Source organism: Temnothorax americanus, unplaced genomic scaffold (genome assembly GCF_048541705.1).
Source record: "Temnothorax americanus isolate GAGA-0224 unplaced genomic scaffold, ASM4854170v1 Scaffold10, whole genome shotgun sequence".
Lineage (NCBI taxonomy): Eukaryota > Metazoa > Arthropoda > Insecta > Hymenoptera > Formicidae > Temnothorax > Temnothorax americanus.
The window spans coordinates 3,233,909-3,259,000 of NW_027509231.1; the positions used below are offsets into that span (position 1 = coordinate 3,233,909).

General features: G+C 39.9%; 2 protein-coding genes and 3 non-coding genes across 8 annotated transcripts in view; all 5 read right to left on the reverse strand.

Annotated features, from left to right (window-relative positions):
• The window catches only part of Sha (shavenoid), an 86,357-nt gene extending 79,275 nt beyond the window's left edge, over window positions 1-7,082 (reverse strand). Inside the window, exons 1-2 of one of the 2 annotated variants that reach the window (XM_077413546.1) lie at window positions 6,445-7,082; window positions 5,787-5,829 (exon numbers count right to left, since the gene is read on the reverse strand). The gene's annotated coding sequence lies outside the window, so the exon portion shown is untranslated. Of the gene's footprint in view, window positions 1-5,786 lie in introns of both variants that reach the window. The other variant, XM_077413553.1, reaches the window with a different exon arrangement.
• Window positions 7,083-11,061: 3,979 nt separating this feature from the next.
• Window positions 11,062-25,004, reverse strand: LOC143901349 (odorant receptor Or1-like). 3 transcript variants are annotated; one of them, XR_013258060.1, is made up of 10 exons: window positions 22,528-24,211; window positions 22,020-22,309; window positions 20,689-21,272; window positions 20,512-20,616; window positions 19,822-19,980; window positions 18,700-18,940; window positions 14,910-14,972; window positions 14,240-14,310; window positions 13,495-13,655; window positions 11,062-13,209 (listed from the first exon to the last, which is right to left on the reverse strand). XR_013258060.1 is itself a non-coding variant. In XM_077413597.1 (6 exons), the coding sequence occupies exons 1-6, from the start codon at window positions 22,677-22,679 to the stop codon at window positions 18,875-18,877; spliced, it is 1,356 nt and encodes a 451-aa protein (XP_077269723.1). In that variant the 5' UTR covers window positions 22,680-24,211; the 3' UTR covers window positions 18,378-18,874. The 3 variants fall into 3 exon arrangements, 1 of the variants encoding a protein (XP_077269723.1); XR_013258061.1 differs by lacking the exon at window positions 20,512-20,616 and having other exon boundaries at window positions 22,528-25,004; XM_077413597.1 differs by lacking the exons at window positions 11,062-13,209; window positions 13,495-13,655; window positions 14,240-14,310; window positions 14,910-14,972 and having other exon boundaries at window positions 18,378-18,940.
• On the reverse strand, window positions 23,480-23,551 carry Trnae-cuc (transfer RNA glutamic acid (anticodon CUC)). The gene has a single exon. It is a non-coding gene; the product is annotated as a tRNA-Glu (tRNA).
• On the reverse strand, window positions 24,036-24,157 carry Trnal-caa (transfer RNA leucine (anticodon CAA)). The gene is made up of 2 exons: window positions 24,120-24,157; window positions 24,036-24,080 (listed from the first exon to the last, which is right to left on the reverse strand). It is a non-coding gene; the product is annotated as a tRNA-Leu (tRNA).
• Window positions 24,451-24,574, reverse strand: Trnal-caa (transfer RNA leucine (anticodon CAA)). The gene is made up of 2 exons: window positions 24,537-24,574; window positions 24,451-24,495 (listed from the first exon to the last, which is right to left on the reverse strand). It is a non-coding gene; the product is annotated as a tRNA-Leu (tRNA).
• Window positions 25,005-25,092: the final 88 nt, after the last annotated feature.

Consider the following 25,092-nt stretch of genomic DNA (forward strand, 5'->3'; position numbering starts at 1 on the left):
TGAAGAAGCAGATAATTTTATCATTGAAAAATAAAATAAAATATCAATTGTTTCGAAAAAAGAGATAATGCTATTCGCTAACCTGTTGAATATCAGCTGGATACGGTAGGCCATGCAATAAGTTTCATCGATGGTTTTAGACACTGCAGCTAGACGATCAATGATCCCCGCAGCACATAAATGACGTTTGTCAGGAACGATAATGCGATTTCCTTTGGAATCAGCATTTTAACAACTGTGCAGTCATCGGTTAATTTTCGAATTTAATTCACTGTTCCCCGTCACGGTTAATTGTTAAACATCCGACAAGTCAATTAACGGTACCTTAACGTACGCGTATATATAACATTGGAGAAACTATTTCACATCGCGAAGTTTACGATATCTTCAAGTACTTGTCTCAATGTCCACGTCAAAGTTTTAAAGAAATTAAAAAATGGAGAATCGCGATCGCACCTTACACTTCTCAAATATTACAATAACAAGACTTGCACAATCTTCGTATAAAATGAAGGGGTTCGACCGACATAATCGAAGAAACCGACCATGAATTTGCAACTGAATTCTACTGAAGGCAGACTGATGTAACGACGTATAGCAGATGCACTTGCTTTCGGGAGGTACACTTTTATTTCTTCTCTTCTTCTGCCTTTGTTTATGTAAATTTAGAGATCGAGATGTATAATTTTAATATGTTATATCGTAATAAAATTTGTAAAATTGCTTCTCATCCGTGAAAAATTAATTATTTTGCGAATGTTATTGTCTCTTATATTTCTTGTCGGAAACATTTAATAATATGGCGATCGTACGTAACTTCTCCTGTCGCTCATATGTTTCTTCTCTCTCTAGAAGAAGGTGACATCGGCGATTAGGCAATAAAAGGGTAATCTCCAATCGCTCTGTACGCGACTTCTTCTATTTGCTATTTTACCCGTCACGCAATGCCACAGCGATGTCAATGTCAGCATCTCCAGACGAACCGAACCCTCTTAGAGATTTCCTCTTCATGTTCCAACGGTACCATTAGCGGTGGCATGAGAGACAGAGTTAAAAAATTATACTGTCTCGTTGAGGGTTTCCATTCTTCCGGGATCTCTATCGTCCGCTCGCTCCAAAGATACTTTCTTTAAAGCCACGAATTTCAAACGGTCCCGATAAAGGTTCACGCAGAATTGCAGGAAACGGCAAGGACGAAGGGGACCGTGTCTTCGAATAGCGTCACGCGGCGGGGTGGAGTAACGAGGAGAGACCACTCTACGGTAAGGTTTCCGTGGTGGATCCGTGCTGCGTGGTGGTCGGGTAGTTTGTGGCTGCGAGCACACAAGTCGAGCCTACGACACGAGCCTCGGCGGCGCTTCGCCGCTCCGTCTTCGTCCTTGCGGCGAGCGCATCCTTGTCGCTCTTCCGACGTCTCTCGCTCGCGCCGCTCCTTCTCTTCGCTCTTCCGCGGGTTCTCGCGCCGCGCGTCGCGGAGGAGATGAAGAGGCCCTCCCTCGTCGCACCTCTCTTGTGCTACGGCATTCTAACTGCTATTGCACACGCAGCACACAGTTGTCTCTCTTTCTCTCTCTCTCTCTTTCTTTCTCATCGCGACTAGCAACGATCGTTCCCCGACGCGGCGCGGCGCTGGCGCGAGGAAGAGGAAGCGCTTCCTTATTCCGGTGCGCGTTACGCGCATCACGTCCGAGTCGAGTACGCCAAATGAGGCGTTAAAAATCGCTCAATGATGTTAAGTTTTCCATTCTGAAGAATTATTTCTATAAGATTTTATCGTTTCCAGAAGCAATCGATCGGGAAAATTCAAAGTCCAAGTGGAGTATGCAAAGCTATGTATTATTTCGAGGACACTCGTAAGGAGGTCGACTTTCGCACGACTCGCATCACCTTGTTGACCGCGCGACTAAGAAGTAAGTATACGACTGTCGTATTTACGATTTTCAATGATCAGTGGCGTCGTCTTTCACGGATGAACACGCAGTCGGACCCAGTTTTCATCGCGGCTCGTTAAAGACCGTGGCAATCGAATCGAATAACTGAGAACTGTTACGAACACGATTTTACGAATAATTTATCCGATTTATAGAACGAAACAGAGTATTCTTGAAGGTTCTAAATCCTTTCCAATCTAAATTAATTTAACCTATCGAAACTTGGTTCTTAATGGAAAATTCCGGTCCTACTGATTACTGAGTGACAAGGTTTGGATCTTACTCGTTTAAAATACTAAAAAGAGGGTCGCTTATAAAATGCACCGCTCGCTTTATGACAAGGCACACTTATATGAGTCCATCTGAATTATTGACAATCTCGCCGGTTCGCGTAATAAATGCCGACGAATCTTTCCGGAAAGCGTAAATGTAAAAGTGCCGACACGTGTAAAAGATGAAACTTTTAATATTTCAGAGTAGCAATGTCCCGTAAGTCATCCGTCGAAATTTCTCGCGATGTCCACGAAAGTGGCAGTTCGGCGCGTTAATAAAATGCGACCGTACCGTGATCTTATACGCTAATTGCAGCCGTACAAACGTAATGAGATGATTCCGATACAAAAAAAAAACAAATTTCTTGACATTATACATACTATTCCTTTGCTTTCTTTATTTGCATGTCTTCTTTTTAAATTAGTTTAAAACTAATTTCTTTTAATATATAATTTTTATATCTTCTAAAGCTGCTTATTTATTCTAAATTTATCTAATGCTCTCTATCCTGCATGATAGATTTTTACCTAATAATAAATCAATTTTATATAATTTCATTCATATAAAAATAACTGTTCGCATCTTCTAAAAAAAAAAAAAAAAAAAAAAAATTATTGAAGGGCACTTGTGAATCAGGTATCCCGCCCATACGTGTCATCGCGGCGTCATTTACGAGATCCTCGACGCTGCAATAAGATTTTAAAGTAATTATATAACGTGCTCCCTGATAATTTCATGGGTGTTTTAATGACATCTCCCCGACCCTTTCGATTGCGGCCGCGCGTTTATGAATATTGACATCAAATCAAATTCCACGGGCAGCGATCCATTGATAAGTTAAAAAACAAGGCAGAAGCGTCAATATTCGATCGACGGGGGTATACGATCGGGGCCACCCGGTGTGCAATTAAACGTATATACAGTTTTCATTCGTTTAACCGGCTATGCAGATGGTTGGACGGTGTTCTCGCCTGTAGAGAGAGCGAATATTGGGCAAAAACCGCCTCTTGGCCACCCGGAAGGGTTAATGGATGGCAGTTCTCCTTTTCGCGAATGCACTTCTGAGGTAACCTGGATAAACCGCGCGAATGGTTACACCGCTGCGCCGTTTATTTCTAAGGAGCTTTATCCCCCTCTGGGTCTTCAACTGAAATTCATTTCGCATACATATATATATATAGTTAATGAGACGCGCGAAATCTCGCCGCGCTGATAACACCCGAATGGTCGTGCGCTTGGCCGAATTTTAAGGTCACCAGTTTTCGGCACGTTTGCCGAAACGCGATAATGCACTCCGCGCGTCCGGAGGCCAGGGAAAGCGCGAATTAAAAGAAAAGGAAAGAACCGATATATCGGTCGCAACCACGATTTATGCTCATTGCCGCGGCTGAACGTGTCTTTAGTGGGCAGGCTTTCCGAGAGAGATAACGGTGCAAGCCTGTCGAGCGTGCCGCGGCGACGCGACGCGCGGCGTACCTTAATTTGTGGGGTTCCGCGCGAGAAATATCAGGTTCGCAAAACGCCGTTCGCGTTGCGGGTCTCTCCTACTAGCGTTTAGTCACGGTCGCACCGATTGTCCCCGATCGACCGATCCACCGATCGGTGGCTCAGTGCATGTGCGCGAAACAGGCTGCGACTAATCGACGGATATCGCTGCCATCGCTGGAGAAATTAAAAAGGTAAGCATAACTTTCACCAAGAAAACAATAATAATAATTGCAAGAAAGTTATTTAAAAGCGATCAATATTTCGATAAGAATCAAGTATGAAAATCCAAAGTAATACGCGCGGCATATTTTTTTCATACATTTAAAGACTGCACTATCTTGCTCGCCTGACTGCTCAATAATCACGTTGCGTTTTTGTGCCTTTAATTTTCGATCTCATAACTCGTGACAAATATACTGGTATTAACACCTGACATGTACTTTACGAATTAATGGACGTCGCGAGTCATTTTAAAGAGAAAAGCTTCTATGACACGAAGACTTATTACGTTCGCGGACGCGGATGAAAAGAAGCGAGGTTCAGGGGTCAGAGGATGATGAGAGAGAGCGCGTAAGAAGCGGCGACAAAGCGCGACCGAATGCGAGACAACCATAAATCCCGAGCAATCTGTGAGATTTATGCACAATATAACGAATCCACGGCCGCGCGCCGGTCATCTCCGCCGCTTTTTATTTTTCTTCCACGTCGAGAGAGTGGTGCGAATTCGTATCCCACATCAAAACGCGGCAAGGTGCTCTTTTTCCTCGTTATTCTTTGCTGATGCGCGTCTCACAGTGCGAAGATGCGGCGATTTGTCACCGTCGTGCGCAGAAACGCAAGTTAACGTGATGCGATCTGCTTTCTTTGTATCTTTCTTTTTACATTTTATATTTTTTCTCTCTCTCTTTTGTTCGTCGTCGTCGTCCACCCTTCGCGCGGATCGTTAATTTTCGAAACAAGATTGAGGAGACGGAGACCGGAGAAGCGGAAGGAGCAGGATCGATGCGCGCGTTTACCGTCGCCGAAAATTCATTACGCCGGTTAATCTCGTCCGCTTGTCCGCCTCCCTGTCGTATCTTTATTAAATCTCTGGCTTCGCGTCGCAAGATGATATTATCGTGACTCGTTTGGCGCTGCTCCATATTATGTGCTAACTACCCGTGTTAGCCGCCGATAGTCCAATTACCGAACACCTCGCATTGTAAATTTTCCTTTCGATAAAACACGCTGCACGACACATCGTTCCGCGAGAGACGTTTTCGGGGATCAACCTTGCGGAATCGCGCGTGCAAATCGCGCTCGAGCAGAGGACACGACGGAAATGCAGAGGCGAACGAAGAAGGATGTGGCCGGCCTACGGGTGCATATAAAAAGAGAATACCGGCCATATTTCTCGAGTGAACCACTTAGAAGAACGCGGCAGTACGATTCAACGTCGGATTTATGTCTCAGTTGGATGAAATGTGCGAAGATAAGTGAAAAAGTGCCCACCCGTGCGCATTCACGCACGCGAGATTTTAATTCGCGAGTCGGCGGTGTGCCTGTCCTCCGATAATCGTCATTAACCGTTGTTATAAGATTTCGATTATAAGTATGACGTCTCGCGGTTTTACAAATGTCCCGTTAATGCAATTCCTGCTGAACGCGTTTGCAACACATGTGCACTAATTATCACACGTGGTGTAAAGACGGGTCTCGAGATGCTTGTAACGACGATATCGTTTTGTCACTTATTTCACCGCAGCTTACGTACAGTATATCTCTTATACAACACTCTGTTATAATGGGCGCGGAAATGGAAAAAGTATAATACTTGTCATTGTAAGATGTTTTATCCTCGTCTAAAACCATTTAACTTCGATTATTTCGTATGAGAATCGCTTGTAACTCTTTACTGAACTGAATTTATCTAGAAAATATTTCCTACTATATCACCTTTCACTCGCGCTCACGAGTTTGTCTAATCAATTTCATACACTAATCTATCTATCATTTATTTTAAGGCAATGGATCGAGGTTGTAGACATGTGTATCTGTAATATACTTCCATAGATCCATTACTTTAAATTTAAATTAAAATAATACAGCACTCACCAGACACAGTAGCGCAGCAGCGGAGTTGTAACACGACGTTAATCTGTAAAATGCAAATGCAGCGAAATTATAACGATGCTTGAAATAATTAAATTTTGAAAAATAATTATTACGCGCATTGGTATTTTATTTTTTCTTTTAATATACACGTTTAATAAATTAATTACTTTGAAATTATTGAAAAGATCTTTCTTAGGTAAAAGCTTTTATCGAGTTTGAGATAATAAATTTCTTTAATTCTTACGCGAATAATTCAAATAAATGTATGAAAAAATTCCTGACTGTTTCTGCGTTTTGTGCCAAAATGTACAAGTGCGAGGAAATTTGTTCTTTAAGATTTGTTACGTTAAAAGAGACAAAGCTCCTTAACAGTCGAAGCTCGGAAGTGCGCACCGTTTAATTATCCGATGTTTAATTAACCGATGAGACATGGTGAGAAAATGTTACATGTATACTAATTAATATTACAAATATTTTCTTAAATATTTCGAATAGCTTAAAATATATGGCTTGAAACAACAAAATCAAAAATAATTTATCCTACATCATGCAGTGACATAAAATGACGCACGGAACGCGATCGGAATGCATTTATTCGCGATAATAAACGATCGTAATTCAAGTGACAAGAATAATAAATAAACAATAAAACACTCACCCAACGATTGCTCCGCCACCGTCGCCCAACGATTGCTCCGCACCGTTGCTGTTTCTTCATGTAAACTCAGCTTTTTCTTTATTTTACTTTACTTCACTTCTTCTTCTTTCAAACAATGTTCTTTTAAACTTTTCGATTCAATAAAACTTGTTAACACATAATCTCCAAACTTCCATCTATTCCAATTTTTCGTCTTATCTCTTTTACTTCAATTATGTATACTATATTTCACTACGTTCACTGTAGCAACACTCACAAAATGTAGATGGATATATGTATGACATGTAGATGTTACGCGTCTGCATTGTAATGAGCTCCGGTCCATGAGTTTGCTAAGCCGAATCCAGTTAACCCTGCGGGATGACGCGATCGACGCGACGTACATTCGCGAGAGGAAAGACTGGATCGCGATCTATCATAATTAAACGTTCACTAATGAACAGCATACAACGATTGCGCGATACTATGGCACTCCCGATAGCAATCAAATCGCGACGCGTACTTTGTTAGAAAGAAACAATGCTAAAAACGCACAGTAGTGCGACAGTGCGACATGTTTGCGACTGGAGTAAAAGCGACGGGAATTCGAGGATCATCGCACCGCCTGCGTCGCGCCACGCGCCGCCCACTACGCAACAACAATATAGCCGGAGAGCTGGCAACGGAAAAAGCAACATGCCTCGGTCCATGAAATATCTTACCTGGAAATGGTTCGATTGCTGCCGGCAAAGCGAAAGCCCGACCGTCAGAAGGCGGACTGGAAGCTATGTGGGTGGGCGGGCGATCAAACGTGTAAATTTTTCAACAAAAAAAACTATCGATCGGCACGGCTGAAAATTTGCATAGGTATCGAGGAGTATCAAAAAAAGCAGGAAAAAAATTGTCAGAAGAGTAAGTAGAAGCTAAAGGGTTGTCAGAAGCTGCCAAAATTGCAAAAAATTTCGGAAAATTTACATATTAAGAGGCACTTCTGACAATTTGCATTTGTATTGTTTACGTATAGAATAAACTAAGTGCAAAGTGTCAGAAGGCAAAGTGGAAGCGATCATGAGAAAATCGGGTGCAAAGTGCGAGAGCGTCTTTCGGCGCGCGGCGCAGCGCCCAGTGGACCGATCGCTTTTCTCTTGATTTTCACACCGTACTTACATATTTCATAGCACTACTGACAATTTATCTGAATATTCATAAAGGACTAAAGGAACTATTATTAAAATTTCAGAAGTCAATTGAGAAAAATTAATAAATTTAATTAATTTTGTATCGTAACTTTAGTAACATTTTGCGTGATTTTTATTATCTTTAATAAAAGCATATTGAAATGTTGAAATATAAGTGAAAAATAAATTTCTGAATGTTCGAGTTCGAAAAGTATGAAATAGACAAAGTTTTATGAGGGGATTATAGATGAAGTGGATATAGATTAGAGTGGAAGTGGATATGGATTAAAAAAAATTCAGGATGCGACATCTAGTTTGGAAAAACATCAAATCATGAAAGATTCTGCTAATTTACTTGCATTTATGAATGTACTAAAAAATAATGTAAATCCTTTCGATTGCGCAGAAATGAACAACGATTTATTATACAATATAAAAACTGGTTGCTGCGCGCCTGAAGCTGTAGCTGATTTTCTTCTAAATGTTGAAAAAAAAAGGACAGGAATTGCGAGATCAATTTATTTTCGAGTGTTCACAAGATGATCGTCAATTTGAATCTGTCATAAAGCAGAATAAAATAATAAATTTTACAAGTTGCAATAAAAGGCAAAAAATAACAATCAACCATAAAGTACAGAAAGTTTGCATGCAACGCGATTTATTCGGTCGAATGTTAGGGATTTCTATGGAAGAGGCGACAGATATAGAAAAAATGTTTCCGTTCCCGATGACTCCGATGCCTACTTCATTATGTCATTTAGATGGCACGATTTGTATAACAGAAAAATCGGCTATGATAAAAATTCTGCGAAATGACAGTGCTTTACCGACCCACATCGATGTTGTAATTGTTGACGGTTTTTTTTTTAATTCACTCTATGAAAGATGTACCAAAATTGTTCGGCAACATTTCAAAAAAAATTTTACAGATTCTTATGAGTTATAATGCTTCATGTGTGCATATAGTTTTTGATCGCTACTGCTCGCCGTCTATTAAAGATTATGAACGTTCGTTGAGGGGAGGTTTCAGTAGTAACCATGAGTACGTCATCTCTGGTCCGGAACAAGCTAATAGGACACATGATTTTGCCAAAGAACTTAGGAACGACAAATTTAAAGAAGCTCTTGTCCTTTTCCTAATTTCACACTGGCAAAGTAATGATGTAGCCCCTTTTATAAAAAATAAGACCATTTTATTAAATTTTATTGATTGTTATTCGTACAGCGTCAATGTAAATGGTAATGTCGTTCGAGCGCAAAATCCTGATTTTTGTTGTGCTTCGCACGAAGAGGCTGACACTAAAATTGTTTACCATGCGTCTAAAATAAATTCAGATTATAATGTTGTAATCAAGTGCTCGAATACAGATATTCTTGTAATTATGTTAGGTAATTTGCATAAAATAACAGCGAAAATTTATATTGAATGTGGAGTCTCCAGTAGTCGGCATGTTATCGATGTAAATGCGCTTCACGAACTTTTAGGATTAGATCTATGCAAAGCATTGCCGGGATTTCATGCGTTTACCGGTTGCGACTATAATCCTGCATTTTTTAGGAAAGGTAAACAGCGTCCATTTAAAATATTTGCAAAAAAAGAAGAATTTCAGAAAGCATTCGCTAGCTTAGGAGATATGTCGATCGATATGGACGATACTTTTGCGAAAATAGAGTCATTCGTTTGTAGCATGTACGGGTATGAGGCGAATAAAAAAATCGATAATGTTAGGTTAGGTTTCAAATGTTCCTCCGAAATTACAAAATTAAAAATACTGACGAAGTTTTTTTGAAAAAATATTTAAAAACTTCGACGCTTCCTGCTTGCCGCACCTTGCTACACCGAGCTTCTGCAGCAAATGAGAAGAGCACACTATATTGCACACTTGTGGAATAATGCAACATTATCGGATCCAATCAAATTCGAGCCCGATACTTCAGGATGGACATGCACCGAAAACAAATATGACTTTCTATGGTTTGAAGGCCTACAGTTGCCATCATCAGTAAAAGATGTCATTTTGGATAATGAGGATTCGGAAGGTAATTTTCAATTCGCGACTCTTGATTGTATACATGATTTATTTAATTTATTTAACTATTTATTATTTTCTCTCAGTTGATGAGACGAGGAGTCCGAATATGATAGCGATGAAGACCCTGAATCTGAAGAGAATGTGCAAGATACGGAATATGAAACCGATTGATTTTTTCAAAATGTACTGTATTACAAATAAAATTTTTTTTTTTTAATTTTTTATAAAAATGTATAACTACTCAATTGACTTCTGAAATTTTAATAATAGTTCCTTTAGTCCTTCATAAATATTATTCAGATAAATTGTCAGTAGTGCTTTGAAATATGTAAGTACGGTGTGAAAATCAAGAGAAAAGCGATCGGTCCACTGGGCGCTGCGCCGCGCGCCGAAAGACGCTCTCGCACTTTGCACCCGATTTTCTCATGATCGCTTCCACTTTGCCTTCTGACACTTTGCACTCAGTTTATTCTATAAGTAAACAATACAAATGCAAATTGTCAGAAATGCCTCTTAATATGTAAATTTTCCGAAAATTTTCGCAACTTTGGCAGCTTCTGACAACCCTTTAGCTTCTACTTATTCTTCTGACAATTTTTTTCCTGCTTTTTTTGATACTCCTCGATACATATGCAAATTTTCAGCCGTGCCGATCGACAGTTTTTTTTGTTCAAAAATTTACACGTTTGATCGCCCGCCCACCCACATAGCTTCCAGTCCGCCTTCTCACGGTTGGGCTTTCGCTTTGCCGGCAGCAATCGAACCTTTTCCAAGTAAGATATTTCATGGACCGAGACATGTTGCTTTTTCCGTTGCCAGCTCTTAGACTAATAGGTACACGGCAGTTACTCCCAAATGTATTTTCGCGCATTTTCCGCGCGAATGAAAAACGATACAGAGATTTCAGGTACGATCAACATCTCGTGTCGTGACACAAGTGACCGAACGAGCGAGCTAGAATTAAAGACCAGATACCAGCGTAATATCTGGAAATGTAATCGTAGCTTTGCCAACTGCTCACGCGGATAGATTTCAGTGAATTTCACGAACATCGGTGGATTACCGATGTATATATACGCCGAATTTGTACTTCGCGACTGATGGATATTAACCCTTAAATGCCACACCTCTCAAGAATCTCGTAAATGACATGAGGGGTTTAAAAGACCCCAGCATGAAAAATGTTTCCTTACTCATTGATTTTTTTATCTTTAGTTATGAAAATTTTTTTCAATGTTGTTCAAGGCTTAGAAAAGAGAATAAAATGCTTATATTGTTAAAATTTCAATTTCAACATAGTATAAAAAATTAAGTAAACTGAGTACTGCTAAGTGTACAAACGGGTAGGTCACGGCGCACTCAACTATCATCAATGGGAGCATGAGCTCCATTTTTGGCAAGAACATTTGAAAACATTTCATTCTGGGGTCCGCTGGACCCCACGGGGCATTTAAGGGTTAAAGTGCACGCCTAACCCGCTAACCACGATTCTGTTTACTGATTAAATGCGTCGCGATGCCGCTCGAATCGTCACGCATTGGTAATGTTTCGTGTTCGTGTTAACAAATGCAAATATAGATACTTATATATACACAAATATTATTAATCTCGCGCGCGCGCGCGATTCTGATATTTATTCTCAAATATTCTCGCTAAAAATTGATCTCAAATTTAAATGAACCCTTCACATTATTGACGAACGTCTCATACTCGGAAACAAAAAGTATCTCATGCAGATAAATATCGTACTTAAAAAAGAGTTGCATTAATTTATTTAAAATGTATCACGAGTGTGTGTCATCCTTCTCGTGCATCTCTGAGACTCTACCGGAAACGGTCTCGAATGATCGCGTTTTCCACCGTGTTAGCGTACAACTTGACGCGAACGTAGAGCGCGGGAATCGTGCAACGTTAGCCGGAGGATGCTACACAATGATCACCGGCAAGAAGTATTCGATATACCACCGGGAGGAAGAGTACTTAAAGACAGGCTACAGTTAGGTAACATGTGGCGAAGTGACCATCTGTCTAGGAAGCGAACGCGGCGGGAGTTGCGGGAGGGCCGAGAGAGGAGGAACAACGACACATCTCGCCTCGACTCGCGCTCCTTTCCTCCCTGTGCGAGACGAGATAGGCCATTTACGCGTGACTAGCTCGATTTTGTTGTGAAGGCGCGCGTCCCCCTCGTACACGCCACGCTCGCAATGTCGAGACGTCGCCGTCGCGCGGTGATTGACGGAATACCGCGGTGTCCGCTACGTAAAGTGTTTGAGAGCCTCCGCACAAGAACTGTCGCATCGGCCATAAACATAAACTTCGGTCAACGCACAAGAAATCTGTATCCACAAGATAACCGTCATGACGTCATCTCGATCTGTTCGGATACCGATTTCTTGTGCGTTGACCGAAATTTATGTTTATGGACGATACGACAGTTCTTTTGCGGAAGCTATAAATTGTATTAGGTGAAATCCATCGACCAAGATTAATGTTGAGGTTTTAAAACTTGGGACGAGTGATCGATCAAGTTTTTGAAACCAGAGATATGTAAGATGTCTAACGATACGGCAGTTTTTTTAATTATGCGTATTAACGGATTTTAAACAAATTTTAATTTGAGGTTGCGTTAACTTAGACATTTAATTTTGGAAATATAATGATTGCGAAGAGTGATTTCGATAAACAAGTTGCTAGAGAGAAAGCAATTTTTATCAAAGCTACCTTCAAAATGTTCTATAATTTATAATAATTTTACTTAATTATCGACTTATTTGTACTGTACAATTTTCTGAAATTATTATCAGTGCTTGGGCACAGATGGATTTATTAGAATTAATGTTATAATTTAATTTATAATGTTAATTTAAGACTAATTCAGAGTACCATGTGCGCTTGATACTTCGTAAATCAAAGTCAACGTGTTTCCAGATGTGAAATACCTCGTTTTCCATTGCATTCGAGTCTGTATTCTCCTTCATTCATCGACATCATTTATTGACGCTAACTAATCATTTAATTAATACCTATATATTTTATAATTGTAGTATTAAATTGCTGGTAAGTAATGAGGAGAATGAGTTGTGTTTTCGCGCCGACGATTTACATTTTAATTACACACAGTAGCACGAAAATGTTAACCAGAATGTTTATTACATTGAACGTATACTGAATGGGCAATGTCTGAAACAACTTAGCAGACGCTTGCGTCAATATATCAATGTCATCGTTCGAGTTAATTGGCCGACATTGTACAGCTCCAATCTTTTATGTTTTCGCAGAATAAATATCGCGCGACTGCATTGAAATCCACACACAACATCTGTGTCTATGCGAATTCCAACAATGCATATGTAATGCTATTACAATTAATCGAAAGTCTTTCCAAAAAATATATTATGTTTAGAGTATCTCAATAATAAAATTAAAATTATCCGGATACAAAAATAAGGCCAATTTTGCTATACGCTTATGCTCCTAATTGATTAAACAAATTCGTTACCTCATTAATAAAGCTTTTTGTCACTCACCGATCGATGCGCAACAGTGGAGTTATCAGCCACGTAGCTACGTCGATTCTGTAACATTACAAACATAAGATACCAATTAAAGTAACGTTCTAAATCAATGAGTCTATAAGATCGTTCTAACACGCATAGATTTTTTTAAATCGCTTTTCAGTTAAATATCTACAGTTAAAATAATTATGCATTTTTCAAAAAAGATCCTTACAGAGATAAACTTTTATAAAGTTTTAGATTAATTATTTTTCTCTAATTGTTATTTTTAATCATCGAAATAACCCGATTTGAATAAACAAGAAAAAACGGACTAATCCTACGCAAGTAAGCGATAGTACTTACCGCAAAGTTGCTCCACCGATGCTCGATGTCTCTCCTAAACTTCCTTCTCTCTTGACAAGTTTCTTTCTCCACTTTGTCCTAGGTTGTCAGAATTCTTTTTTAAGATGCACTCTCTCGTATCGTAGGTATATTGCGCAAAAGCGAAGTTATACAACACTGATCTGTAACACAAAAATATATCCAATTAAAAATAACTAAAATAAATATGGAAAGATAATTTTTGCGCGCAAGTATCATTTTATTTGTAAAAAAATACCAACAAAAATATTTAATAAAAGAGAAATGTTTTAATAAAAATGCTTTTTCCGATATCAAGATGTATAAAATTTAATTTAAAAAATACAATTAAACGCGAATACAATTAATTACTATAATACAAGGATCGCGCGGCTGTCATACTCTGTACGATATTAATTACGATATTAGTTACGCGACGCGCATACTTAATCATGTTACGACTTACGACAGCAGAAAAACAGGAGTGAACAAAATTGTGGCACATTCGATATCCACGATACTTCAAAAATAAAAATGCAATGAAACACACCTAAGATATATGGCGGTTTCTTGGTCAATTAACTTCGCACGCCAAGAGCGACGCGGCGTCGCTAGATTGATTCACGCGATAGATCTTCGGCCGAACAAGTGTTACGAAAAGCGCGTTCGACATATCAATGTACGAATCTACATCACGAGATATATTGCAATGAATAATAAATACAAGGTTAATAGGTTACGCATATACCAATTAATAGAGATGCGACGTCATTCGTCTCGGCGGAGCCGATCCGTCCCGTGTCCGTCGTCCGTCGCGTTCTGAAAATGAAATGAGAGTTAAGAGATGGCGGAGACGCGGAGACGTTTCGTTCCCCGCGCAGCCAACTTCACGCGCCAAGGGTGACGCGGCGTCGCTACTCGCTACGCGTCCGCGCTCTTATAACTTCGTGTTTATGCATTTTTCGTATTTCGAGTAAAGGCCTACGCACAAGGATTGATGTTAGCGTATGTGGTATCCATCGCATCGCATCCTGCGACGGATACGATATGCTAACGTCAATCTTTGTGCGTTGACTTTCGACACCAACTTATTACGACATTACGATGATAGAATCGTAAACAGTCACGACAATCTTTGGCTTTGGCCCTTACAAATACTATACGCTCGGCTTTTATGACAATTATTGTTTCGCATTCAAATATGCGTATTGATATTCTAAATAGATATCCGCGGAATTTGCAACATCCGAAAATATGTGCTCGTCGCTTTCTCGATGACGATGACTTGAGCGACGCGCTTCGGATCGGCCGAACAAAAGTATCGCGTTTTAATACGCGCGTTTCAATAGATCATCAATGTACGAAGTCCATATTAAATATTGTAGTCAATGATAAATGCAGATATAAGGGTTGATTACCAATTAATCGAGATGCGACGTCACTCGCGTCCCGGAGCCGATCCGTCCCGTGCCCATCGCGTTCTGAAAATGAGAATCAAGATGGCGGAGGCGCTTCGTCTCCCGCGCCCCCGCGCGGCCAACCTCACGCGCTAAGGGTGACGCGACGTCACTACTCGCTACGCGCGCATTTTGAGCAACTAATATACACTTGTCTTTTATGACAATTATTAGTTTGCATTCTAATGCCAGAATAGGCATATTAATATTCTAGATAGATAGATATACTTGTAATATCTGAAAATGATCGTCGCTTTGTCGATCGTTCGCGCAATATATACCTTTGGCTGAATGAATCTTATGAAATACCATGTTCTAACAGATCGTCAATTTGTAAACGCTGAATCTATATTACACGATAGTTGGATGTTATTATAAGAAATAAATACAGGATTAATATAGATTTTGCTTATCAATTAAACGAGTCGCGACGTCACTCGCCCCAGAGGCCCCAGAGCTAATCCGTTTCGTATCCACCGTCGTTAATAGGGACAAAATATTCGGAGATGCTAATTTTGATCCAGTATCGCGATTTTGGTCTACCATGCGAGTCAAGTGGATGAATAATACGAACGTACAGTGTTCGTCAACCAAAAATACGCAATTAAAATTCGATATTGTACGTACAGTAGGCAATTATCGTACGCCTTAAAATATACTATGCCTTTCGGTTATTTCATTCGATTCTGCGATTCGAGTATTCACTTTTTATGTTCCCAACTTATAATGTCCAGTTTTTGTAAATTACAATTTTTTTATAAATATAAACTAAAAGGTATTCTAAAATTTCTTATTTTTGCGTTTATCGCTTTGAATATTAATCCCGAATATTTTTGGAAACACAACAAGAAGTCTAGAAGTCTTCATGAAACACCCAGAACTTTTACAAATAACGGATATTTAGGTTTACATATGTATATTTTCTTATTAAAGTAACAAAACCGTGAATTGATTGCTTGCCAGTTATCCCTAACATTATAAATTTACCAAATTATAAGCTCTTTAATAATTTATTATTTATAATTAAAACATAGCGAGCAACGTCACGCATCAAAAGACACAGTATAATAATTCATGTCGATCAAATATATATATATATATATATATATATATATATATATATTTTTTTTTATATTATACAAAATATATATTTATTACGTGCTACTGCATCTCTTGATTAATTGAGAAAAAATGTGTTATTAATTTAGTCGTTTATATAAGCAATGATAATATATCGTGTATACCGGTTCCAAACGCGCAAGGGTTGAAAAAAAATTTCAATTACGCATCATGCGATACAAGAGGATGGCCGCTCGCCGGGCGATGAATTCCGCTTGTACATACGAGCTATAATCACGCGATGCACCACACGAAAAAAATGTCTTAACAAATGTCCGCGAAACGGAAGATGCTAGCAAACCCGCACGCTGATTGACTCCTGATCCCGAGAACGTGTTGTGCATCGCGGCTTTTCAAGCGCGTCGAGAAAAATGCGTCGCGACCAGTTTTCCTCCGGGGCACCACGGGTCTCTCTCTTTCCGTTGCATTCATAATAATCGCTCTGCGTACCCCGTGGATTACCCGCGGGCTACCTTCAAGCTATACGAACTCGCGAGAGTTTTCGCGAGAACCCCGCCCGATCTGAAGCAGATGATAATCAGGCTCGCTAATTGCCTACGTCGGAATCGCCGCTGGCTATCGCATTTAATTTGCTGCTGCGAGGCGATATTGACGAGCGTGGTAAAGGAGGGTTGGTTTTCTGTACCTTAATTTTTAGCAACACCGCTACCGAATCAATAAATAACGATAGCTCGGAGATAAATTCGTGAGATCGAGACGGAATCAAAAGCAAAGAATACCGCTAACGAGCGTGTGACAGCAATTCGCTAATGTGTCGGAAAATTACATGCAATGGGAATACTTAGCCTCACGTTAGGTTCCAATGAAGCAAAGCAATCGAATGTCTGTCTTGAGATTCTAGTCCATTCGACGATATTGAGAAGATACTTTTAAATCTTATATCTTAATCATCATGCAGTTGTGTAGAAGTAATTTATAATTAATTTACAATTGCAATCTTTATCTATTTGAATATCAACAGATATATATTTTTAAACAAATATCCGGTACTCTCTGAGAAGTTAAAATTACAACCTTGAACCTTGTAAGTTAAAATCGTAGAGATGAAAACTGGATTTTCGGAATTTCGCCAACCTCGCGCTTCGCGCGACCGTCGTGTCGATCTACTCGCCCGATACCGTCCGCGTGCAACCTTATTTACAAGAATAAGGCGGTCGTATCTTCGGAAACCTCCGCACGATTTCCTTGAGTTATCAACACCGGTATTTATCGATGAGACGTAGGAACGCGACGTTGCGATCGGCTACCACGAATACTTAATTAAGGGCGATCGACGATTAATTACGCGCGCGCGCCGAGTACGAGCGGGTCTAATGAAGTTAATTAAGAATCTAATATCACGGCGAGCGTACATCAACGATCTCGTACATGCGATTATGTCGGAATCTTTTAGTCCGGCGAATTATCCTCTATCGCCGCTTATTAATACTTTACGACGCGCACTTGCGAGGCACTCGATTGATGATCGATTGAAAATATAAGGTCTATTTTAGGAAAACGCATCGAGATAAATTGGCTAACGGGATCACGATAGGAAAGCCAATATCACTTCCGATTTTTGTCCCCGCGAACCGACAAAACGCGGAGTGTGTAAATTATGCGATATCTGCGTGTCCGAAAACCTTAGAGACTTGGACCTCGTCGCAATCTATCATTATCAAGTGTCCAAGAAAAAAGAAGGGAACGCTTGAATTAGATCGACAATCTGTACCGTTATGTATTTATACGCGATTCGTTTCTTTCATTAAACACTTCTTTAAACAAAGAAACAGTCACTAGTTCTGCTCGTTCAAATGGTTTCTTACAGAGAACAAAGATAAAAGATAAGTAACAAACGTATATCTTTTAAAAAACATCTCAATAATATTTGTAATTTGCCGATAATCCGCGAGATAATCGGATCGTAAAAAAAAATGCCCGCAGTCGCTTCCTTCCTATCTATTTATGCGTGTGACGTACACCTGGCAATCGATTTGCACCCCGAATTATACCGTACGATCTCTTGATCGCGATCAATCTGATATTTCACGCCGATATGGCAGCCAGCGGCGGTCACGACATTGCAATTGGTTCGTCAGGTCGTTGCCGTTGCAGCCTGTTTGCATCGGTCCGGGAATAGGAATCCTGTTTTCGGCGGACCCATAATCGTAAAAGTCGTTGCCAACCTGTTCCATGGACACGTTCTTACGGTGATTCTAGTACTGAGCTACTCACCAGTCGGCGAATCAAGATATTCCGCGATTTCCGCGATAACCGCGCGACATTCGCCAATTTGCTCTGCCCAAGTGACAGTAAATTACAAAGAATTCTGTGCCGCTTTTTCGTAACTTATCGTATTATCGCTTTATAAATTTGGGAATTACCATATTCCACCTCGACGATATCATTTCGATAAGCTGATCGTGACCAACTACCAAACTGCTGTTATCGATTTCTTTAATTATTTCCATCAGTTTTGATGGAAACCCTGGTTCTAAGTAGTTTACTGTAATACAATTCTAATTAAGTCTTAATATAAAATTGTAAAATAATTCCGCGTTTCTAATTCTTGCGAAATATCCGTTCTCTTTTATATTTCAACAATTTTATTCGGCAAAGTTAAACAACTCACTCGATACACTTTATGTAAACCTCAGTCCTCATAGCAATAATGGCACGCGTTTCGTTCTGGATCGCTGACGCACGTGTTACAGCTGCTTTTCAATCGCATCGCTCCAATACGCTTCGCAACGAAATAACTCGACCACAGACTTTCTACGGTAACTAAAGCCCAAGGGTTGTCGGATTCACTGCTCGTCTTCTGAGTGCATGGTGTTCAACAGAGCGAAGAAAGAGTACGAGCCTTTTAGGATCTACGAAAAAATCCACAATGACATCAATAAACCATCGATCGATCTTCCGTGATGCAATCGCGAGTGATAAACGACGTAACTCGGGTACGCCGAAAAAAGTGTGGAAAATTTAATCGAACAATACGTGCAGCAATAAGTCAAAAAATTCAACTCCAAATTCAAGTTATTTTACTTCGATAAATCTTCGGTAAATCTGTATACACGACAAAATCTTCGGATACACGAACCAGTGCTTGACCATTAAGACCTCGTACTTGGACAGTGTCTCTAGGCATTCTGTTGCATCAGACAATTGCGCGCGACCATCGATTTAATAAGCGGTTATTCACGAAGGATGGGCGGAGAACACGATTCGCCTCTCTGCAGTCTGCACGTGCTAGAGATGCGTTTTGCTCTTCGTGTTCTTTCTGGACTCTTATGGAGTACCATTCACATCCGGCGTTCCATTCTTTCGTCTCGATGTGCTTACGATTATTACGTCAGTTCGCCGCGGGTGAAGAGAAGCGGAATCGGCACGCGTACGGGGCAACAGCGAAAAGAGTACCGCACGATATTTAAAGTTAACAACAATATTCAAGATTATTAAGTTTCGGTGAAATGCATCAGTTTCTCTAACTCGTGTGAATCATATTTTTTTGCCAAAATGTCTCGCCGAGTTCGTTCGATTTCGCTGGAAAGTTCGCGAGATCACACGAGAAATACGCTTCGGTCTCTATAAATTCAATCTTTCTCGTCGAGCGCGACTTTAATTTCGTATAATTTCGTATAATTGCTGCGATCTCACTCGACATTTTTTCACTTCGCGTACCAGAAGTATCACGCGACACTCAACCGGTCTGAGGAACGAAAGGTCGTCGTTGCATTTTTGAAAATTTACTCACCGCGGTGTACGTCTCCATGGATAAGACGTAGAACACACCTGCTTTCAGGTTTACCGCTTTTTTTGAAAATATCATAGACAGCATTAACAGACGTCCAGTTTTGACAAAAAGCACGTCATCCCATTTCGAGAGCCATTGGCTTTGCGTCAACGACGCGCTCTGGAAAATTGTAAATTCAGCGTGACGTGAAAGTTATTAATTATACATATTATTTATATATGCATATGGAAACATAATTATAGACCTTAATTATACATATTACAAATCAAAATTAATATCGTGTTAATTACCGGTTGTAATTCCGTAGAAATTGTAAGTTTATTAAAATGTACCTAACTTAATTTTATCGACTTTCTAACTTTTCGTTCATCGTGGCTTTATTGATTGATTTGTTATATTAACGTATTTATAGGTCGATAGTAAAAGTAAAAATAGATTTCGTATTACTTTTTATCTTCAATATTGCAACGCACCGATATATATATAATTTCGGGATTGCGAATTACTAAATGATAAAAAAAATCATGTCGCACAATTTCAAATAGCGATAAATTACTAATAAAAGAGTGATATTAGAGTAAAAAAAAAGTATTACAGGCATATATATATATATATGATATATATATATATGATATATATATGATATATATATATATATATACAGGTATATATATATATATATAATCGCACCTGATATATCACTTCGTTTCCTATCCAACAGAAATAGAAGAGCTGCGAAACAGCCGCCATCAGGTATATCGCAAACTTATAAGTGTTGGAGCTCTGGCCTATGACCTGCTCGAAACAAAAGCGAGGCTCTGATCACGATCTGACCGCGACTTGGAACTTTGACTTATCACGACTCACCAAGGCGGCTTGGAAGCCGGTTAGGCAAATCATCGTGGTGCTCGAGAGCATCTGAACGAACATGGCGACGCTGAAGATCTCGTTGAAGTCGTCTACTACGAAGAGCAGACGTTGATGATTGCGGATGGATCGTCCGAACCGCTCGGTGAAGTCGTGGCGAATCGCGTCCAGATCGTAATTATCCTTTTCGCAGTTGGTCGCGGAAGATACTCCGCAACAAGCGTTTCCATCGGTGGCACCTGAATTATCTCGCTTATCGACGTTACCGCAGCTCTTAAAATGCGCGTTCAAGATCTCCAGCTGCACAAGAAACAAAACGCACAGATTGGTGATCAAGCTATCTATCCCGATAATGGCGATCACGCCGATAGTGACGGTGCAGGCCTCGACGAAAAAGCCGATCCCGTGCCACGGGTACACGGTCGTGTCGAAGGGGTACCGCGCCCTGACCGGCAGCTCTCCGTTCTCCACGGGCACTAGAAACAGTAGAGCGATCACGAGGAAAAAGGCCAGGATGCTGAACCCGTAGAAGGTCACGCGGCAGAGCAGCAGATATTTGTCCAGGACTTCGTCTTCGCCGCCAACTGAAATTAAAATGGATAATTAGAATTCGGGGTATCGGTCGACTATAATCGCGTCTGGCAGTCGTGAGCAGACGCGCGAAAAGCTTCGGACTGGGAGACAGAGATTCGAGGGAAAAGTACAATCGTTTTCACAGTCAACAAATCGCTGGGGTATACTTTACGCCTTACGGCCCTCGCAACGTGATATTAGAATTAGTGAAACTTGATATGTGATTTCAAAGAAACGTCACGTGTCGCGGGGTTGCGTGTATCAGGCGTTATTATGCAAACTGCCGAGTAATTCTCCGTGAATGAGTCGCGTAGATCCTTAATCGCGTGTCAAGGGGATACGTCGCGAGAAGGACTGGCAGAGACCGGCGGGAAAAATTCCTCGAGTGGTCCTGAATTAACGGAGAAGTCGACGAGCCACGATGGCCCTTTCGCAGGGTCCCCTTCGACGTGCGGATCTCATTAAAACGTAAAATTACGCGCCGTCCTGTCATCGTGTTTGCTTAACAGAGGATATATTTATGTGACTTGGCACTAAAGCCATTTACATGACATTTCACTCTTCTGCGGATTGTAACAATTCAATATTCGCTTAAGAACGGCTACAGATCGTAACATAGACGCGTCACGTTAGATAAATATAAAGGAAATATCGCCAATAATAAAGTTACGCGAAGTTCTGAACGATATTCGGATTTAACTCAATAATTCCCGCATCTAAATACCGCGAATTACACAAACGTCGATAATTTCACTCACTAGGAAACTTGCAGAGTCGATCGCAGCTGTCGATGGTCTTGCGGAGCAATCGTGCGATCTGCTCATGGCGAGTTTGGAAGATCATCACCTTGAAGAACACGACGACGATCCCGGCGAAGATGCACCCGTCATCCGTGACGATCGACAGGTCGTCGAAACTCGAGCAAATGTCAGCGAACAGAGTCACCATGAAGGTGATTATAATCGCCAGGATAGATTTGTTGTACACGTGGTACGAGTACCTCAAGATCGCGGGCGAATTCGAGTCGGGAGCCCATAAGCCAACGTACCTGCGTGAAAGAAAAAAAATCGTTATAAGAGAATATAATATAAGTTAGATGAAAAGAAAATTTGAACTCGGTTGCGGGGATCGTGCAAACGGCGCGCATATACGAGCACACAATTAAGATGTAAACGAGACCAATACGATCTTCTGAGATAAACCGATAAACGCGTGATAAACGATCGAGTCACGCCCACGCGCGATAAGATCTACAGCAGTTCTCACTTTAAATAAGTGAGATGCAGAGCGCTCAACTTTCGGAACTGTTCCAAACGGCTGTCACCCGGTTCTCGCGTCATCCCTGCTACTCCGTTCCGTGACGACGACGACGACGACGACGACGGTAAGAGACACCGGACACGCTGCGCGCAGGGCATGCGGGAGGTCACCTATGTCGCGTGGGTGCGTTTCCTCGAGCGACGTATACATGTATTAAAGTACTCGTTGTCGAGGGTCGTTTGAATCCCATACTCCCCCTCGCTGCGTCGGAGAAGATTGCCCATGATAAACGGGGCGCAGATTGTAATGTCGTCGTTTTTTTCCACGAATTATAGACACTCGCTCGTTACGGCAACGTCTTCCACCTCGCTAATAATTTAAGAAAATGGCGGTAATTGCTATGCCGCTGCAATCCTGCGATTCGTTTCGTTCCTAAGCGTCTTGTACTTCACTGCGATATAAGAGGCTAATGTACAGAAACAATTTATCAAACCGCACATTCGCAAACGTCTAACTAAAATCGTCTGTCGTTTTCCACTTAACGAAATAACCGACTCGGCTGCAAATTTAACAATGTGTGTTTTACCGTGAAACGATTCGAGCAGTTGTATTATCAGACTGCAGTATTGTCAGTCATTTCGCGATTGTATAACAACACCGTGACTTATTAGTGATGTGGACAGCGAAAAAGAATCCCAGAGAGATTTTTATACTAAAACAGTTAAGCCCCGTCATAGTTGTATTAATTTTTTAAATTATAATTTGCTTTTATATACATTTCATTTTATTTCGTCATTTTCTTTTATACACATTTAGTTTTATATATTTTCTCATACATTTGCTTTAATTATAATTTGCCGATATTATACAGTTGCAAAATTAAATTTTAACTAGAGCACGATTACAGTTACAACGTGTATTTGAAAAAATTTATGTTTAAAACAAAAAAAAATATAAATTCCGGTACCGGGAATCGAACCCGAGCCTCCTGGGTGAGAGCCAGGTATCCTAGCCACTAGACCATACCGGATTACGGGAGTCATCTTTTAGATACAGGAGAAATGGTTGGCTATCGCACATTAAGTGGAATAAACTTATATATCGTTGATATTTTTTATAATATATTTACATTTTTTAAATAGTATCGTCAGCTAACTGTAATAATACCTCACAGCAAAACTACAAAAGACCTCTTACAAACACTTATAGTCATGAATAGAAAATTATTATTTTTATATTTTATATCCAGTAAAATAAGTAGCATTAATAGTAATAATAATAATAATAATAATAGTTATTATACTGCACTCAACAGCAAACAAATAATTTAAAAAAAAAATCATTTTTAAAAGAGTAAAAAAAAATATCGTCCGTACTTGAGATTCGAACTGTCGACGTTCGAATAATGCTTACTTTGCGGTAAACTCGGTGCTTCGGGCATTGTATTTATTGATTACAGAGATATAAAAATTAAAACGACAATTGCAAAACTTATGACAATGAGCAAAAAAGTTTGTCAGAAGTGGGATTCGAACCCACGCCCTCAGAGAGGACCAGAAAGCCCCGAAACTCGGTCTCGAACCGAGAAGGTGGTGAACCTTGAGTCTGGCGCCTTAGACCGCTCGGCCATCCTGACAATTGATGAGAAGTCTCTTAATAATGCACATACAGAGCACACACTCAAGCGCACACGCTAAATTTATTTAATTCAAGATACGCACGAATAAATATCGTAACATTTCCGACCAAATATATACAAAAATAAATTATATTTGCCATAAATTTCATGGGAAGTTCTTTCGTACCGCACAATACGTATATGAGATGGAAGACGGTATAGTGCAAAATTTTTAATAAACTCGCGAACAATTTATTTGATTACCTATTATTACGTTGTTCATTCACGACGTTTTTGCGAGCAAAAGAATATGTCAGAAGTGGGATTCGAACCCACGCCCTCAGAGAGGACCAGAAAGCCCGGGAGAAACTCGGTCTTGAACCGAGAAGGTGTGAACCTTGAGTCTGGCGCCTTAGACCGCTCGGCCATCCTGACAATTGAGCTTGTCTCCGCTAACATGAGTACTTACACATTTTTATAATATACTAGCATGCCCCGCCGGGCTTCGCCCCGATCCCGGTTTTTTATTTTTTTTTTTTTTTTTTTAGTTATTCTGCTATTCGGGGCGGAGACGAATCCAACAAATCATAGATCATTAAAATCTGTCCAGCCGTTCTTGAGTTATAAGTGCTGTAACTAACCCGACTTTGTTTTATATATATATATATATATAGATATAATATACATATATAATATTTATATTATTTATATCAATGTTTTCTTTTTCAGGCTACAAATTAATAATTTTCTTATTTTACATATATGTTTTATATATTTTACAGATATCGAAATCATCAAAAATATAAATGTGTGATTATTCTAAATTATGTTATTTAAATTTTTTATAAAACGCAAATTCGATTCAATAAATATAATTTTATAATAAAATTAAATTTAAATTAAGAAATATATGAATTTTTCGATAAAAAAATTAAATTGTAACGGCAAAAAAA

Coding starts and splice junctions, on each gene's coding strand:
- LOC143901349 (XM_077413597.1), bottom strand. CDS start 22,679: ATGCCCTGCGCGCAGCGTGTCCGGTGTCTCTTACCGTCGTCGTCGTCG. Junction 21,273..22,019: donor TCGACTCTGCAAGTTTCCTA/GTGAGTGAAATT, acceptor TTTTAATTTCAG/TTGGCGGCGAAGACGAAGTC. Junction 19,981..20,511: donor GAAACGAAGTGATATATCAG/GTGCGATTATAT, acceptor ACAATTTTCCAG/AGCGCGTCGTTGACGCAAAG.